The 18,195-nt window shown below is 46.4% G+C and overlaps 1 protein-coding gene and 1 pseudogene across 7 annotated transcripts; one reads left to right on the top strand and one right to left on the bottom strand.

The window, feature by feature from the left end:
- Window positions 1-2,240: 2,240 nt before the first annotated feature.
- Window positions 2,241-8,765, top strand: LOC119316106 (annotated as a pseudogene).
- Window positions 8,766-9,233: 468 nt separating this feature from the next.
- On the bottom strand, window positions 9,234-16,510 carry LOC119318401. Of its 7 annotated transcripts, none has more exons than XM_037592960.1 (15): window positions 13,758-13,796; window positions 13,402-13,509; window positions 12,331-12,472; window positions 12,141-12,233; window positions 11,712-11,775; window positions 11,483-11,587; window positions 11,244-11,407; window positions 11,085-11,142; window positions 10,872-11,002; window positions 10,633-10,691; window positions 10,441-10,480; window positions 10,252-10,343; window positions 10,095-10,160; window positions 9,749-9,988; window positions 9,235-9,631 (listed from the first exon to the last, which is right to left on the bottom strand). In XM_037592960.1, the coding sequence occupies exons 7-15, from the start codon at window positions 11,246-11,248 to the stop codon at window positions 9,621-9,623; spliced, it is 702 nt and encodes a 233-aa protein (XP_037448857.1). In that variant the 5' UTR covers window positions 11,249-11,407; window positions 11,483-11,587; window positions 11,712-11,775; window positions 12,141-12,233; window positions 12,331-12,472; window positions 13,402-13,509; window positions 13,758-13,796; the 3' UTR covers window positions 9,235-9,620. The 7 variants fall into 7 exon arrangements, 4 of the variants coding, with proteins under 4 accessions (XP_037448855.1, XP_037448857.1, XP_037448856.1 ...); XM_037592961.1 differs by having other exon boundaries at window positions 9,237-9,631; window positions 9,776-9,988; XM_037592958.1 differs by having other exon boundaries at window positions 9,234-9,988.
- Between the last annotated feature and the right edge of the window lie 1,685 nt (window positions 16,511-18,195).

The raw sequence follows: 18,195 nt of genomic DNA, 5'->3' as shown, positions 1-18,195 counted from the left end.
GCCCTCCCTCCCCTCCACTATATATAGGGGCAGGGGAGAAGGGGGAGGCGCAGCCTTGCCCCCTACTCCAAGAAAGGGGTGCGGCTAAGGAGGGGGGAGGAGTCCATCCTCCCCAAGGCACCTCGGAGGTGCCTTCCCCCTTTAGGACTCTCCCTTTTTTCCTATATCTTGGCGCATGGGCCTCTAGGGGCTGGTGCCCTTGGCCCATGTAGGCCAAGGCGCACCCCCTACAGCCCATGTGGCCCCCGGGGCAGGTGTCCCCACCCGGTGGGCCCCCGGGACCCTTCCGGTGGTCCCGGTACAATACCGATGACCCCGAAACTTGTCCCGATGGCCGAAACAGGACTTCCTATATATAAATCTTTACCTCCGGACCATTCCGGAACTCCTCGTGACGTCCGAGATCTCATCCGGGACTCCGAACAACATTCGGTAACCACATACAAGCTTCCTTTATAACCCTAGCGTCATCGAACCTTAAGTGTGTAGACCCTACGGGTTCGGGAGGCATGCAGACATGACCGAGACGTTCTCCGGTCAATAACCAACAGCGGGATCTGGATACCCATGTTGGCTCCCACATGTTCCACGATGATCTCATCGGATGAACCACGATGTCAAGGACTCAATCGATCCCGTATACAATTCCCTTTGTCTAGCGGTATGGTACTTGCCCGAGATTCGATCGTCGGTATACCGATACCTTGTTCAATCTCGTTACCGGCAAGTCTCTTTACTCGTTCCGTAACACATCATCCCGTGATCAACCCCTTGGTCACATTGTGCACATTATGATGATGTCCTACCGAGTGGGCCCAGAGATACCTCTCCGTTTACACGGAGTGACAAATCCCAATCTCGATTCGTGCCAACCCAACAGACACTTTCAGAGATACCCGTAGTGTACCTTTATAGCCACCCAGTTACGTTGTGACGTTTGGCACACCCAAAGCACTCCTACGGTATCCGGAAGTTGCAGAATCTCATGGTCTAAGGAAATGATACTTGACATTAGAAAAGCTTTAGCATACGAACTACATGATCTTGTGCTAGGCTTAGGATTGGGTCTTGTCCATCACATCATTCTCCTAATGATGTGATCCCGTTATCAACGACATCCAATGTCCATGGTCAGGAAACCGTAACCATCTATTGATTAACGAGCTAGTCAACTAGAGGCTTACTAGGGACATGGTGTTGTCTATGTATCCACACATGTATCTGAGTTTTCTATCAATACAATTCTAGCATGGATAATAAACGATTATCATGAACAAGGAAATATAATAATAATCAATTTATTATTGCCTCTAGGGCATATTTCCAACAGCGCCCCCACCCACGCCGCCTCACTGCGGACACCAACACGAGGCCAAGAGGACCGGAGAGAAGCGCCCCGCGGAGGGAGAAGCAACACCGAAGCCGAACGAGAGGGAACCACCTCCACCGCCATCGTGCGGGAGGCCAAAACCTCCGGCACAGTCGTGGTAGCCGTCCGGATGTGGCAGCAGGGCATTGCCAGGCCACCCCTGGCCCGGCCAGGCCCGAAACGGGCCCGCTAAGCCCCGCCGCCACACTGCAGCAAGCCGGCGATGGCGCCGCCAGCACCCTGCCGCTCTTCACCTCTCCCCGCCTCCTGAAGGACGCGCCGCAGCCGCACCCCACCATGATAGAGGCCAACAGGGGCTGTGGGTGTAACAATGGTATTGATGTCCTCATCACACCGCCAGCCCGCCCGGGCCCAGATGGGGCCTGAAGGGCCCAGATCTGGGCCGAGCAGGCGCCGCCAGACCGCGCCGCCGCGCTACCCCGCTGCCAACGGCGACGCCACCACCCAGCCATCCGCCCGCGCAGCGCCAGGACCCCGCCGCCACACGCCGGACCGCCGCCGCCTAGGGACACCCCCCCATCCCGCTCCGTCCCGCGCCAGAGGAGAGCCGAGAGGGGAATTGCGAGGGGGCCACCGCCGCCAGCGTCGCCCAGGCCAGGCCCGGCGGCGAGCGCCGACGACGGCGGCGGGGAGGGAAGGAGGGGGGAGGGGGGCTGGAGAAGAGGGTCACGGCGCGGCCAGTCGCCCGCGGGGGCGACGGCGATCGTGGGCGCCCCTTCTGGTTTGTGTCCCTTGCTTGCTATTTTGAGCATGCTATTTTCAAGAGATCAAGTGCATCCATCCGCAGATTCTGCCTGCCAGCCGGCCCCCGCAGTTCTGTCTGATACGTAGGTCTGCGCGAAGCTCAGCGATGGCCGCCCATCTCCATGCCATCCTGCGCGCCACGCTCGGCTGCCGCCTGGCTCTGCACCCCCGCGTCGGCACCGGCACCGGCACCAACTTCTTCACACTGCACACAGGGAGGCCCAAGCCCCCTCCTCCCCCTCTTCATCATGACCGTGCCAGCTTCTTCGTGCCGGCGCGGGGGCTCGTGGCGAGAGCGAGCAAGAAGAAGGACGCTGCTGCTGCCGCCATTGCAGCGAAAGGTGGCAACGATGCGAAGAAGGCCGACGCTGCGGCGGCGAAGATGGTGACGGCCACGAAGAAGGGAACGGCGGTGCTGGACCCGCAAATCCCCGACCACATGAAGGAGTCCTGGCACGTCCTGCAAGTGGTACGCATACTACTGTTAGTTGGGTTCAGAGCAGAAACACGTACGCCGTAGGGTATTGGTAACATATGCTATTTTTGTTGCGCACAGGGTAAAGATCTACGACGCCACCTTGAACCAGACCAACGTCGGGGGCAACAACAAGTTCTTCATCATCCAGGCATTAGGTTTGTTTCTCCTCCTGCCATTTAATTACTACCTCCTTGTGTGTGTTCTTTTCCTTGAAAATTATACTATTTCTCAATCGATCGATTCAGAAATAGCTCTTCCAATATTTGTGCTAGATGTTCTTTTAGTTGCGACTGAGGCGCAAGTCCACGACACACACACACACACACACACACACACACACACACACACACACACACACACACACACACACACACACACAACATCTAGTACCTTACTGCTATATATCTTCTCAAAACATTCATACGGCATACATCGAATTTTCCCAATTAAGGTTCCTGTGCTCAGTTTATGAGTGATCACTAATAGTAGCATTACATAAAACACCTAACTGATGTGTGTTCACTGTAGAATCTGATGGTGGTGCAAGCTGGATGGTCTACTGGAGATATGGGAGAGTAGGCCACCAAGGCCGGAGCGAGCTGCGCGGTCCCATGCCACGGGACCAAGCGGTCGATCTATTTGAATTCAAATTTAAGGATAAAACCGGCAATGATTGGTCCTATCGCAAGAAACTCAGCTGCCGCCCAGACTACTACACCTGGCTTGAAATGGACTATGGTAAAGGTGACGACGAAACGGTAAGGCTTGCCTCAAGTTTTCACTAGTGATAACTCAAAATTTTGCACCTTTCTAGTTTTAACGCTTTGGTCTTGTAAAAAAAATTCAGGGTAAGACTCACAAGAAATACTCCATTGCCGATCAGATAAGAGAGACAAAGCTTGAGACTCAGACTGCACGTTTCATATCCGTGATCTGCGATATTAGCATGATGAAGCAGCAAATGATGGAAATTGGTAGGTTGTTCGATTGACGTTGCTCTTTGAACGCATTAGAGCATCATAATAATAGCCTATTTGCAGTATGCACATGGATTCGGTGAGCCCGGTAGATCCTATAATGTGTGTGTTAAAACTACACGGATTAATTTTATGAAAGAATATATACTAAAACAAGGGTCTGAACATAGTTCATGGCCAAAGAGGCAAATACTGACGATCTAGTCAGGGACGGAGCTCCCATGTAGCCACTGGTGTCAAATGACACCAGTGCCTCTGTCTTTTGAGCTAATAAGTATTAACAAAAATACATCTGACCCCAGCCCAAAAATTCCATTGACCCCAGCCCATCAGCAGAGCAGTTAATCCCTAAAGCCTTAGCCCATAACATCCATGAGGTTATAAAAAAAATCAACAGCCTGCGGCAGCAAACAATGACATCAGGCCAGGCTCAATGCGTACACACGTCTCTATGTATATCAATTAATCGATGTACACTACTCGGCTGTCGTACGCCTGTACCTGTACGCGAACAGACGGACACCCTCGTCTCTTCGTCTCCTCATCTCGATCCCTAATTCTGCCGCCGCCGCAGCGAATCAGCGACGAACGACGGGTGAACTCGACGCCATTTCATCGGGTGAATGTTGACATCGGCCGACCGTCTGTCAGTGCATAATCTTTAATTTGCAAGTGTTGGCTCCTCCCATCCCAGGTAATCTGCACCCTCTCTAGATTGTCTAGAATTCTACATGTGCTTTGATTTTTTCTCATGATGGCTATTGGCTAGGTAACTTTTTGAGTTTCTTTTCTTTGATTTGCCAAGGACCAGAAGGATATGGATAAATTTTTTGTTGAAAGGGAAACGACCAACACCAGATAGTAATGTGGCAGGGACTTCAAGGCCAGTTAGACCAAGACAAGATCTTGCATCAAATATTGGTACTACTCCTCCGCCTCCGGCAGAAATTAATTTAGATGCACTTCCTCATGATCCAGCTGATCTTGCTAATATTTTCATAGATGAATATTGGTCATGAACTTTGGATTTTCATAGACAATGTCCGAGCGGACCAAAGATTTGCCAATTTGGATGGCATTGCTGATCTTGCTAAAGTGTTGGTGGAAACTAAATTGCATCTTGCTTTTCCTTTGGTGTATCAACTTCTCAAGTTGGTGCTAATTTTGTGAGTTGCCACAGTGTCAGTGGAGAAATGCTGTTCGGCAATGAATATCGTCAAGAGTGTTTTGCAGAACAAAATGGGTGATGGGTTCATGAGTGATAGCCTGATTTGCTATGTGGAGAAAGACATATTTTCTACAAAACAAACGATGATGTGATTGATATATTTAAGAACAGTGCCGTACCTAGAAAATCAGAGGCCCGGGGCGAATCAAAATTTAGGCCCTGACATTTGAAAGGGCGGATTAAAATGTATAGTGTGTTCTCATTGCAGCAATATAATGTTCATATAGAATTACACCACCAGATGCACAGGTTCAAGAAAGAATTACACCACTGGATGTACTAGTCTACTTATAAACTAATAAAAGAATAGGGTGCCGAGAACTGCCACAGCCTTACCAGGACTCTGTAGGTTTTGATCATAGGAGACTGCAAATGAAGCTCAGATGGTTCATTGTAGGTCAGCCACAAAGCAGTGCAAGGGGCAACTCCAATCGCTACAGGGCCCCAAAAATGATGTACAAGAGCATATGAGAATTGAGAGGAAAGCTCCCCAATATATAGAAGATTGGAGTACATGACCACGCCAGTTTGCTGCCACTAATGCCTTTCTTTTGGGAAATCGTGAAGCATTAGTCCCGAGGAGAATTGGAAAAGAATCAAGATGGGGAGGAAACGATGGGTCCATGAGTTAATTTGGGGCCTGTGAAATTGATTTTTTGGAATAGCTGCAACGCATTTGGAGAGAGAGAGGTGATGGATTGGAGGGAGAAGCAGCTGCCTTGGGGTCCGACATTTCCATTATTTTTTACTCCAATTAATGCTCTGTTTAACACCTTAATTACCTGCAGCCGGGGGCCCTCCAATTTTTGGGGCCCTGTTCAACCGCTCCGGTTGCACCTGCTGACATCCGGCCCTGTTTAAGAAGATGAAAGATCCAGAAGGGAAGTTATAAAATGTGAGTCTTCGTATCACTTTATTTTTTCCTTAATGATACTTATTTTCTGCATTATTTGTTTCTTACTATTGTTGTGAATATAATATGTTCTTTTGTTCATCCTTTTCAGAAAGTTACAAATGAAACGTTCCAAAGTCATCTTTTTGCCTATTATTTCCGGAATATGTAAAGAAGTGTTACTTTATGACTTCGCTCAGCCAATACTCGCTACTCGGTATGATTTTTTTGATGTAACAATAATATCACCAGCTCGTTCCATATTGTTGCTCTTTATATCGCTCTCGGCCATTATCCATGTTGTTGCACTACTATAATTTCTGCTAGAGGTTTAGCGTGGGCAGCGGTTGACACCAGTGCCCATTTTTTCTAGCTTCGTCCCTGCGATCTACTCAAATACAGGAGTATTGTTTTTAAAGTAGATTTCTATTGATTATTCATGAAGCATATGCTTTTACTAATCCATTCATCTTTGACTAACTAGGTTATAATGCTGAAAAACTTCCTCTTGGAAAGATAAGCAAATCTACAAAACGTAAGGTGAGCTTTTCTTTGTTGGGGATTATCAATTCAGCATGGACACAAGATTACATGTTGAATAACAATATGCATAAACAACTTGGACCTAATTATCTCCCAAGGTAGCCAAAAAAACTTACATAAGGTTGCATTTTATCATACTTTCAAGTAAATGACTTAAAACCTGTAAAAAATTAAATGACTTAAATACACTATGCACTCTAAAAGATCTATTGGGTGCACATCCAGTCTTGCATGCAGTAAAAGCGTATCTTTCTCCAAACTTTCCACAGGGTTATTCTATTTTGAAGCGGATCTCTAGTGCTCTTCCAAAGGCTGACCCGATACAGCTGGAAGAATTGACTGGGTGAGTCATAATTTCCTTCAGGGAATTCTACACTGTGATTCCTCACGACTTTGGTTTCAAAAAGATGCGTAAGTTTCAAACTTCCTGCTTGGTTCATTCTACAGTCAGGATCTTCTAACAAAATTTATCTCGCAGGTGAATTTATCATTGACACTCCTGAGAAACTGAAAGCTAAGCTGGAGATGGCAATAGGCCACTATCTTTTGCTTTATTATAGCTTTGATCTATTATGAGATCTTGTATGCATTAATTTTCAAGGATAATTTAGAACATTGGTTCTTCTGAAGAGATTCAGAACCAGAGCCTCTTTTGGCCCTTTGTAAATATGTACCTGCCATTCTTATCAAAGTTTGAAATGAATTGTAACTTAATATTAGTACATTTTTTCAAGAACACTCATATTCATAATTTGAAATTTCATGTACTAATTCCAGCTTCATATCTAATATCACCACTTGTTCTGCTCTTTCGAAGGTTGAAGCCCTTGGTGAGATTGAGATTGCGACCAGGCTTCTGGAAGACAATCAAAGCGATTGGGTAAGACATTTGTAAAGAAATATGATGCGCACACATGAACACTCTGGATTTATAAGTTCGTTTCATTTTGCCATCTAGGACGATCCTTTGTATGCTCGATACAAGCAGCTTCGTTGTGACTTTACACCTCTGGAAGTTGATTCGGAAGAATACTCCATGGTAATATTTCTACCAAGAATCTAGGCCTTTATAACAACTTCATTATGGGAAATGGGAATACCATTTATTTTCTTCATTAAAAAGATGTCAAATTCTTATGATCAAGAACTGACTTGGCATGGTTGGATGAGTTATGTTCCACTCTTCTTCACTTACGCGATTTTCATGACTTTTACATTGTATGAACATTTCTGCTGTCCAGATAAAAACATATTTGACGAACACGCATGCCAAAAGGCAATCCGGTTATACGGTCAACATCGAGCAGGTATTTAAGGTGACATGGCAGGGCGAAACAGAGCGGTTTCAGAAGGTAAGTGGATCTTCCTAATCAGCTATGTGGCGCCCAAAAAAAAAACTGCAGTACTTACTGCAATGAAATTGTCAAATGACTGACTCTGAAAGTGTTCTCGCAGTTCATCGGCGCTGGGAACAGGATGCTTCTATGGCATGGTTCTCGGTTGACCAACTAGACCGGGATATTTTCTTGAGGTACTATACACTGGAAACATCAAACTAATGTTGGGTCTGACTAGATAGGACAATGCTAGTTTTAAGTTCAACACTGATCTTTTCTCCCAGGTTTGCGAATTGCTCCTCCTGAAGCGCCTAGCACCGGCTACATGTTTGGGAAAGGGGTTTACTTTGCTGACATGTTCTCCAAGAGTGCAAACTACTGCTATCCTTCACAAGCATCTAGATCTGGAGTGCTGCTTCTATGCGAGGTCTGTTTTGCCAAGCTATCAAATGTTCACCACATACCTTTACATGAAGTGTTGTAGTCTCCGCTCAAGTGTGTTTTTCTCCATTTATGGTGTCATATTGAGTTGTTTGCTGTAACTTACCATCTCAGGTTGCGCTAGGCGAGATGAACGAGCTACTAGATGGCGATATAAATGCTAATAACCTGCCCGAGGGTAAACTAAGGTCGGGTGGTGATGCACTGATGCAAGCCCTTTCTATAAAAGCCCTACACCCACTTACTGATTCAAAAGTAACCCTGAACCTATCATTCTCTTGAACTATATGTTGTTTTGATATGGTGTTGGCAGCAGCAGCAGCAGCAGCAGTAGTAGACTAGTAGTAGCAGTTGTTGTAAACAACACAAAGAGTAAATACTTATCATTGCAAAATTATATATGTTGGTGCAGCACGAAGGGGGTTGGGAAGACGGCACCAGACATGGCAGAGTCCAAGATCACCGATGACGGCATGGTTGTTCCGCTCGGGAAACCTAAGAAGGCGTCCCGCGATAACGTATGCGCGGTCCAATTCAACCCTTTATAGTTTTTCAGGCTTTTCTGCCTATTGATTTCCTGTTTGTGTGCTTTGCGTGCCATCTTGCCGTTCTCTTTCTAATACAACAAGGCATGCATTGCAGGGCGTCCTTTACTACAACGAGTACATAGTGTACAACTTGGACCAGATCAGGATGCGGTATGTCCTCCATGTTTCCTTCAACTACAAACAGTAGTAAATGGTCTCGTGCCGAGGGTGAACGTCCTTTATAGTTTTTTTTTTTTTTTTGAGAAACCGATAAGCAGCATTGTTAGGACCTAACCAGTACTCGGGCCTGTCAGTGAACCTACACATGGGCCTGGCCCGAAACCATCACAACTACAAGTAAGTAACCCGAAGCAGACAACAAGCTCTCCATCCAGTAGATAAGGAAACAGGCACCCGGCTCTCACCTACTCCCTAACCTGTTCTTCCTCTCGCCAGAAATTCCCCGATTCGTCTAGTCCAATTTGTATCGCTACTAAATCAAATCAGCCACTGCTACAAATCGTGTGAGAGAATACTAGATCAAGTATCTTACATCCAATTTCCCATGGCACATTATTAGCAACAAATAAATGTGAAGGAAATTGGAGTTCTGGTCCAGTTTGTGGAGAGAATTTGAATATCTCAAGGTAGCATTAGGCAGTGCAGACCCTTATGGAGATCAAGTATTATCTTGTTTCTGCCTAATATTGTACTCTAATAAAAGTGGTATATTTCTGTGGTTTTCACTTCTTTTTTATGCGCGCAGTCAGGTTACAAATTTACACAGACAACATGAAACCAACCATGTCATCATAGGGTAGTATTACAAAAATAGAGCAGCTCACTCTTGCTGCTTCTGACAAGCTACAACAAAACCACAGGCAAACAACACTTGTCAGCAGCATCGGGAGAGAGTAGCTCCAGCACTCACCTCCGACCAGAGGCTCCCTTGTCACCATCGTGGTCACTGTCAGTGTTGTCACCATCGTGGCCCTGATGTTTTTCGATGGCAATTCCAGTCACGCAAGGATAGCAAATTCCGGTGACACGCGGCAAGTTTCTGTCAAAAATAAACTGAAGCGCGAAAGTTGTCATCCTCACGTAACTAAACTTGCCATGTGCCCATACCTGACGTGTGGCACTTAAAAGGGTCCCTAAGCCCAAATGATAAGTGCCACAGATAAACTCTACCTTCAAGATGGGGAAACAAAAGCACACCTGGCACCATCTTGTGTGGTGGATGTGATTTAATCTTGGCAGAGCAAACGGAGGCGGTGGCGTTGAGTTTGGAAACAAGGCACGATGACCATGGCCTGAGCCCCGGTGGCTTCAGTTGCACAACATGGTGGCTGCTGCTCCATGTAGAACTTTTAGTCCTTTTTTGGAAGATTTCACGTCCTTCTTGCGCTTCCTCTTCCTCTTGCTCGCGTTCTGCAAATCGGAGAGGGAAAAAGGGTTCAGGTCCATTGAGTCGGTGTTTGCTTCTAGTTCAACAGCTACATGAAACCGCCCGTACGAAACATAAAGACGTACATACCTCCGCCACCATGTCGCTGAAGTCTTCTGGTTCCGTAGCTTCTCCTCCTCCCGGGCTTCTTCGTACCTGTTTCATAGTTTTAGAGGGAAGGTGTTAATGTTTCAACTCGTGGATTGACAGGCAAGGCTTGACAGACGCGATGGAGAAGTGCTCTTACTTGGCTGCCAGAACATCGTCCATAACTTCGAGCTCCTCAGGATGTATGGTGACATCCACTTTTTCAGACTTTTGATTCTTGAGAAGATCAACCTGCAAACGAGAACCACAAAGATGTGTCAATGAATCATCAGAGCATGCACGCTATGGGAATACTTGTATACTTGGTGCAAGGAATGTAAAAGCTCACCCTTTTAACCCCAGCTTTATCCTGTGCCCCAACCACATACCTGCAAAAACAGCAAGATGCAAAATGAGTTCTCCATATGATTGAAACAGGAATCCATCAGAGATTATATATAATGAGTTCTCCGTATGGTTGAAACAGAAATCCATCGGAAAAATATTGTAGAGATGACTAGGTTGTATTAGAGTTGCATACGTATGGCTTGACCCATAGAGGGTTCAAGGTGAGATTTTCTCCTCCTTCTGCTCAAGAACCTTCAGATGAAAAAGAACAAATTGTTGGTTATGAACTGCAATAAGCCAAACTAAAGCTCCATAACAATACTTGGCCTGAAATGCCACAAAACTGAAGCTATTAACAGAACAAGAAGAGGCGTCATAACATAGTTCCTTAGAGAAGAACCTAAGCTAGTCATCAAATAATTATTACAGAACCTTGACATGGTGTAGACAGACTGCATGCCAGCTTCCATGTCTTCATCTTCCATTAGTTCCTCTTCCTCTTCCTCCTCTTCCTCTTCCTCCTCCAAGTCTCCCCAATGCTTGCTGCGGTCAACAGATTCCTCCTGGAATACAATGCACCACAACAGTCAGCTGACTGGTAGAGCTGCAGTTCAATTTCAAGGAAAATTAGGCAATCAAACATACATCATAAGTAGGTTCATCCAGCTGTAGGATACCAAAAACATCTCCGTAGAGGTCCATGCTTTTAGCCAAAACAAATAAGTAGAACAGAAAAAAAAATCATTACAGAAGCCGCATTTAACTACAGCCGAGCCCACGAAAACCATATTTGTTGTAAATTACCTCATCCACAGGAGGCTTTCCCCTTTCCCCTTTCCCCATTCCCCAGGCCGGTAACCAAAAGTAGCACCAGGAGGAATTGGGGCATTCAGACTAGGAATCTTCAGTGAAGGATAAGAGGGAGCAGGACCATATCTCGGCCAAAATTATTTGATGTCAGTTGATAGCTGGCCAATAAAAAGAGATCAGTCAACCAGAAGACCAGCTGCCTGGAGTTTTTTTCTTCTTAAAAAGAACAATACCTGCATGTTTATAAGCCATGGGGGCGGTGCACCTTCTGGCATACCAAGTGCTTCTTTAAGTTCTTGGGACAGCATACCTGGCTTCATTTCCCTAAGTTTGACCTGCTGAGTTCATACATGTATTATGCTCGGTGAGCCAGGTTTGAGAACACAGACATATGGATTTTCCAAACAATTATCAGTTACCTCTCTTTCTGACATTAAGAAGAGAGCGAAGCAAAAGAAGTACCTCAAATTATTTCCTTCGTAGTAAAGGTCACCATGACTAGTCAATTTAGGTTTCCGTGTAAAACCTGCACACAAACAAAATTACGGTGAGGCTTGCTTTCCTGCACATTCAGAAGTTCACTCATGTCTAAAATTTGAACATATAGAAGAAACACATCGTACTTATCAGCTATGATATTTTCACACATGTACATCAGCAGTATTAGTGCCTAAGTGGCAGGTAACAGAACACCTGGCAAACCAGATATGCATGTAGAGAAGTATATCACAAGGAGAAAACGCAGGCATGTGTTATTCATCACCTAAGTAAAATCAGCTGGAAAATAAATAGTGCTCTATATCCATCTTGCCCATTATGGAGAAAACACAAATATATATGGCATGTGCTTCTATGTGCAACTCGGATTGGCCTCAACAGGAATTAACTGACCTGATAATCTATATCCATCTTGCCCATTTTTGGCTGCATACGCTCCCGCTGCTTCTGCTTCAACTTTTTGCTATCCTCTTTCTCGATATATGCCTGAAAATGCATTTGGAAAGCTACTTACAATTTGTCCGTCTTGCCCATTTGTGGAATAAAAATTAAAGTGCCAATAAAACAAAACTCCCAAAGTTACCAAGTTGACAAGGGAGAAACAATGTCTCCATAGCATTGCTACAAAGGACCAAGATATTAAGATACTGTCTTATTTTTTCTATTCCACTTGCAGCAATGAAGTCAGGAAGTTGGAATGGTTGTTTTTCGATACCTTTCTTGCCCTGAAAGAAATAACATGGTGATGTAAAATCTATTCGACAAGATGTAGATAATATGAAGCAAAGCATAATTTCATGTTTTGAAGATATAAAAAAGTTGCAAAGGCCTGGACAAATGATATACTTGTATAAGCAAGCAAAGGAGGGCCGAGGATCAAGATCCTAGATGGACCTAAATGTCTTTCAAGGGAATGCCTAGCATGAATCAACTAGATCAAACACTCAAGTACAGTACCACCAAGACCTTGCTCCCAGGAAATTGCAGCATCCCTGCAAGAATTATATATCTGTATAAGAGGGAGGGGAAAAACCTTATCAACTTTATGTTCCCTCCCCCCTTCGAATAACACCCACCCAGGCACTGCCATAACACTTTGTAATGAGTTACACTAGCTTATGCATGCTGGACCGAACAGTCGCGGTTATGGGCTTACACTTTTCAATGATGCAAGGACAAAACCCAAGTGTGCTCGGCATTAAGTGAATTTGGGCCTGGCATGGTCTGTCCCTTGGCCCTTGTGTTGTTTCTCTTTCCTGCTCTGCATAGCTTTTTTGGTCTTGTTTGGTTTTCTGTCTGTTTTTGGTCGGCTTGTATCTGGTTGTTGTAATCATGGTGCTCTATTTTACAAGTGAGTTGTTTTTAATACAAAATGAGACGCATTTAGATGCAGGCCCATGGGAAAAACAAACTTCTGTAACAATACATGAAAGCATGCAGTATTAGTTAGATGACAGATATTAATTGAGGGAGATGCTCCAACACTTTTACAAGTGGAGTTCAAAGAAACTGGTGATCTGTTTGCATCTGCCTACCAACTCCACTACTAACAACACTATTTTCTGATTGTGCAGTTTATTTCTCAGAGGTGCATCCAAGTACTCGTTACGAAATTATGCATAACAAGATTATTCATGGTACATGTATAACAAACCTGCAAGAATTTCCTCTTTTGAGACCAGTGCCTTGGGACAGGTACTGTGTTCCTGTAAGACTTCAGATAGACAAGTAACTTGGGTTCTGATGCAGTCGCATCCCAAACCTGGCAGGAAGAGCATAATTGCATCAGTTGAAGCTAATTCATAATCAACTTTACACTGCTAATAGCAATGAGTTAAAGAAGATGGCACACAACAAAGCGTGTATAAAGAAGATGTCTGCAAAGCGTATATAAACATACTGCATGTAAGAGCATTACACCTCAAAACATTAAGCACTAAGCACATGAATGGATATCATAATCATATTTTCCAGGCTTCCAGTAAATTCATGACTTGTAGAATATATTACCTCGCTGACGAGATTTCAGTGGATATAACTGCAGCGAAATCATACATGTCACTTATACTGCCTTTCCCTCAAGGTTTTCTGATTTAATACAGAAAAGGCCAGTACATGTGCTTTTATTCCCCTGTCTACCATTTCTTCAAAAAGATCTTGTGCCTTCTCTATTTCGCCCTGGCTGCAATATCCACATATCAGAGCTGCGTATACATGTTGATCAGGAGTCAGCCCTTTCTGCAACACTTCATCAAATTCTCCCCGGGCTTTCTCAAAATCACCGGCTTTGCAGTACCCATCTATCAATACGGTGTAAAAGGGTACATCAGGTTTGATTTCCATTTTTTTCATAGAGCTGAGCAACCTGTTCTGCTTTGTTCTAAGAACATAGATCCTTCTCTCCTTACTAACGCCCTGCCAGCACCGCTGCAGGTACTCTTTTAGGTGACCATCCAGTAGCATGGTATATGCAATTACGTCAGGCTTAATACCTAAACTTGTCATCTGATCAAACAATTTGCAAGCTTCTTCCATCTGGCCAACCTTGCAGTAACCATTCATTAGTACAGTGTAGACAATAACATCAACAGAAAGTCCTCGCTGAACCATATCATGAAACCACAAGAGAGCATTGTGCATATCTCCTGTCTGACAATAGGCTGATATGAGTTTAGTATATGAAATTACATCAGGAATAACATTATTTTCTAACATCATGCTGCAAACTGTTGAAGCTCCCTGGGCATTTCCATCCCTACAAAGGTCATTCATCAACTTTGAACATGCGAAACGATCCACAAATTTTCCTTGCTTAGCAACCCTAAGAAAAAGTATGTAAGCATGATCTGTCCAGCCTGAATGCAAATAGCCACAAACCATTGAACTGTACATTACTTCGATGCGTTCGATTCCTTTCTCTTCTACTATATTAAATAACACCTCTGCTTCACTAAGGTTGCCACTTCTGCAAAACCCATCAATTATTATACCATAAGTGAGTGAATTAGGCTCTAACCCTCGATACGCCATATGGTCTAGAAGGTCAAACACCTCCGTAACAAGACCATTCTTGCAAAATCCACTGGCCAATATGTTATATGTAACTACGTCTGGCTTTACATTGGCCTTCAGCATCACTTCAAATGCTTGACGTGCATTTGGTACATCTCCCTTCAAGCAATAACCCTTGATCACGCATGTATAGTGAACTCTGTCAGGTGTCAGACCCTCAGCCTTCATTTCTCTCAGTAGCTTAACCGCCTCATCCATGTTCCCATCCTTGCAATAAGCATCCATAGCAATGTTATACAGAACGCCATCTAGATGGAGTCCCGAATCTCTGAGTTTCTGGAAATGCTCTGTAACTTGAGATGTCATGCCTAACTTCATAAAGCATTGTAGAAGATAACTCGCAATGTGGCAGTTTGTTTCGAAACCATGGGATACCATGGCTTGATAATGGTCCAACACCTTGAGTAGGTTGCCTGCTTTGCCATAACTCCGAATGAGATAGCTATAACCATATATATCTGGTGTGAGCCCTTGTCTGGTCTTGTTCTCCAAGAGCATTTCAGCCTCCTGCAGTCTCATTTCCTTGCATAGCCCATCCATTACTGTGTTATAAGCCATGTCCTCAACTTGAATCCCCTCTCTGTTGATCTCTTGCAGAATCGCATAAGCCAAATCAACCTTTCCGCAATCACACAGACCAGTTATAAATGATGAGTATGCAATTACATCTGGTTTCACCCCCATTTCAATCATCTCAACCCACATTTGGAATGCTTTGTCTGCCTTCTTTTCTCGAAAGAGAGACCTAGTGATGAGGACTAACGCGTGAGCATCCAAAGTCAATCCAAATTCCTTGATTTGATCATAAGCCGATACAACAACCTCCGAGTCACCGCCCTCGGCTGCAAATTTGAGAAGTATGTTGCAAGTCCAAGCTGCCGGGACGATTCCAAGCCTGCAGAGGTCACCAAACAGCCCTATTGTGTCCTGTGCACAGCAACAAGTGGTGCATGTTTTGATCAAGCAGTCTGTCGCAAACAAGAGAGCATACGAAGTAGTGCACGTGCTTCTGAGCTGATCCATGAGCGGCACGATCTCAGGGCCGCCGCCGCCGCCATCGGCCGGCGAGAGGATGTCACTGAACAAGGAGAACAGAATCCTCCCCTGGCCCTTATGTGACAGGACGCGGATGATCTCGGCGTAGGTGGCAAGGTCATGGCGAAAGCCGATTCTCTCGGTGTCCTTGAAGTAGGCGAACGCGATGGCAGGCTTCCTCTCCAGGCGCTGGAGCGTCCTGACGACCCCGGCAGAGCTCAGGCTCGGAGCAGAGCTCCTCCTCCGGGGATTCTCGCCGGGAGCGCAGCCCCTTCTCCAGATAACCTCACGGGGAGGAGCGCAGCTGGGCCTCTCCTCGCCGCTGGAGGTGGAGTCGTCGTCCGGCTGGTGCGCCCAGGCGGCGAGCACGGAGAGGCGGCGGCGGCAGCGGCGAGGGGGTGGGGACGGTTGCGCCGCGGGCGGGGCCCGGGCGTGCCTGCAGCACTCGGCGACGCATTTGCGGCGCCACAGGAGCATGGGGATCTAAGCGGCGCGCATCGTGGAGTGGGATTGAGCAGGAGGGTCGCCGGACGGAGGCGACCTAGCTCGCACCTCGAGGCTCGGCGGCCAGAGACCGCGGGCGGGGCGGGGACGGCAGGAGCGCGCCGCGCGATGGCCCAGGGAGGAAGGGCGGGACGGAGGCGGCCGCGGGGGAGTTTGGGGGGTGGGGGGAGGGGAGGGGAGGGGATTGGGTCGTCGGCGGCGACGACAGATGAACGGAACGGAACGGCACGGCGGCGGGGCGGAACGTGGGGCTAGGGCTTTGGGGAGATTTTAGACAGTCTTTTTTTTCCACCACCAATTCATCCATTCGTTATGTAGTTAACCCCCCAAAAATGAAATGTCTAGTGAAATTCAGTGATGATACAAGAACTTGTCCCGGGCGACCGCTTTAGTTCACGGACTCGTAAAATGGAATTTTGTCATGCTAAATGTATCCTACGTGTTCATTTTGGTCGAAATCGTTTGGAAGCAAGGTCGTGACGATTAAAATTTGCCGCCCCCCTCGATGACACCACTTGTAGATCCGGCGATGGGGAGGGGTCTTTGACCGCGCTCCCCAGGAGACATGACTACATCGATTGAATTCCGGTGTCCTCTTCAACTCAGACCATGGACTTCATTGGACAAATTCATCTCACCCGGTGAACATCTTTCAAATTTTTCACACAGGCCGACTCCTCAGCTCGTAGACATCTTTGACAAGCCCCAAGATGTCGTTTGGGGCGAGCGGTTTTCACGTCAACATGCGATCAACAAGCGGAGGTAGCGACCTGGCAAGGAGTAGGTGTGGGAGGGCTAGGTCTGTCTGGATTTGGTTGTGGTGTCTCGTTGGTAGGCTTTCGAATGTGTGGTGTATGTGGCTTGGGATGTGGATCCGGGTGAAAGTCTTGTCTCTGGTCATTACCAGAGTCGACGATGATGATGCTTTTCAGTGTTGTTTCCTTCTTGTTGGCGTTGTCAAGGTGATACGTCTAGCCACAATCTTTTGTGGCTTCATGGGAAACTCTAGATTTGTGTTCTCGGGCATTGGTGGCTCACGGGGGGCAGCAGTGGGGAACCTTGGACGATGGGCAAAAGCTTGTCCAGCAATATCGCGTGAGTGAAGAAGAGCAATGCCGCTTGTAAAGCTCTTTCGTCGAGTATACGATCATGATAGGACTCAAGGAAGAAGCCCTGGCGAGAAAGGTGAAACACATGGTGTCTACATCGGTTTTTCCCCTTCTTATCTCCCAGTGGACGTGTGACATCCCATCTCAAAGCCACACGCGGGCGGCTCGCCGTGGTCCCTCATTCCCTCCACCTTCCTCACTCCTCCAATACAGCATCACCTTCTTTGCCCACCATCTATTGTCGTCCTCCACTATGGAGTGTTTGAGGGTAGTTTATTTGCGCGGAGATCGGGTCAACAACCGGAGACCAGGAGGAGGGAAGCGGGAGGTTACTCACCCAGACAGCGGGTGACGCTCCCATTCTTCCAACATCATGGGAAGGAGTTATGCGCTCGCCGCGGTGAGAGGCATCGACGTCCATTCATGTAAGGGGGGGCGTGTGGTACATTTTGCATCTTTAGTCCCAATCAGTAGTTTGATGCAATTTCCATGGTTTTATTAGGTCGGGCTTCAGTGGGAGTGTCGTCAAGTAGGGATGCGAGGAGATAGTAGTAGTGTACTGTATACGATAGAGAATCTAGTATGCGGTACTAGATATAGGTCAGGGGTTACATCGGAGGAGGTGTAGGGGGAGCTATGCTCGGTAGGATGGCTAGGGGTGAGGTATAGGGGGGGAGGTATGTCCGACGTGACGACCAGATGGTGGGGCTAAGGGGTGTGTGCTATGC

This window comes from Triticum dicoccoides, chromosome 6A, assembly GCF_002162155.2.
Source record: "Triticum dicoccoides isolate Atlit2015 ecotype Zavitan chromosome 6A, WEW_v2.0, whole genome shotgun sequence".
Lineage (NCBI taxonomy): Eukaryota > Viridiplantae > Streptophyta > Magnoliopsida > Poales > Poaceae > Triticum > Triticum dicoccoides.
The sequence above is the reverse complement of the archived record's forward strand: the minus strand, read 5'-3'. Positions and strand labels throughout refer to the sequence as shown.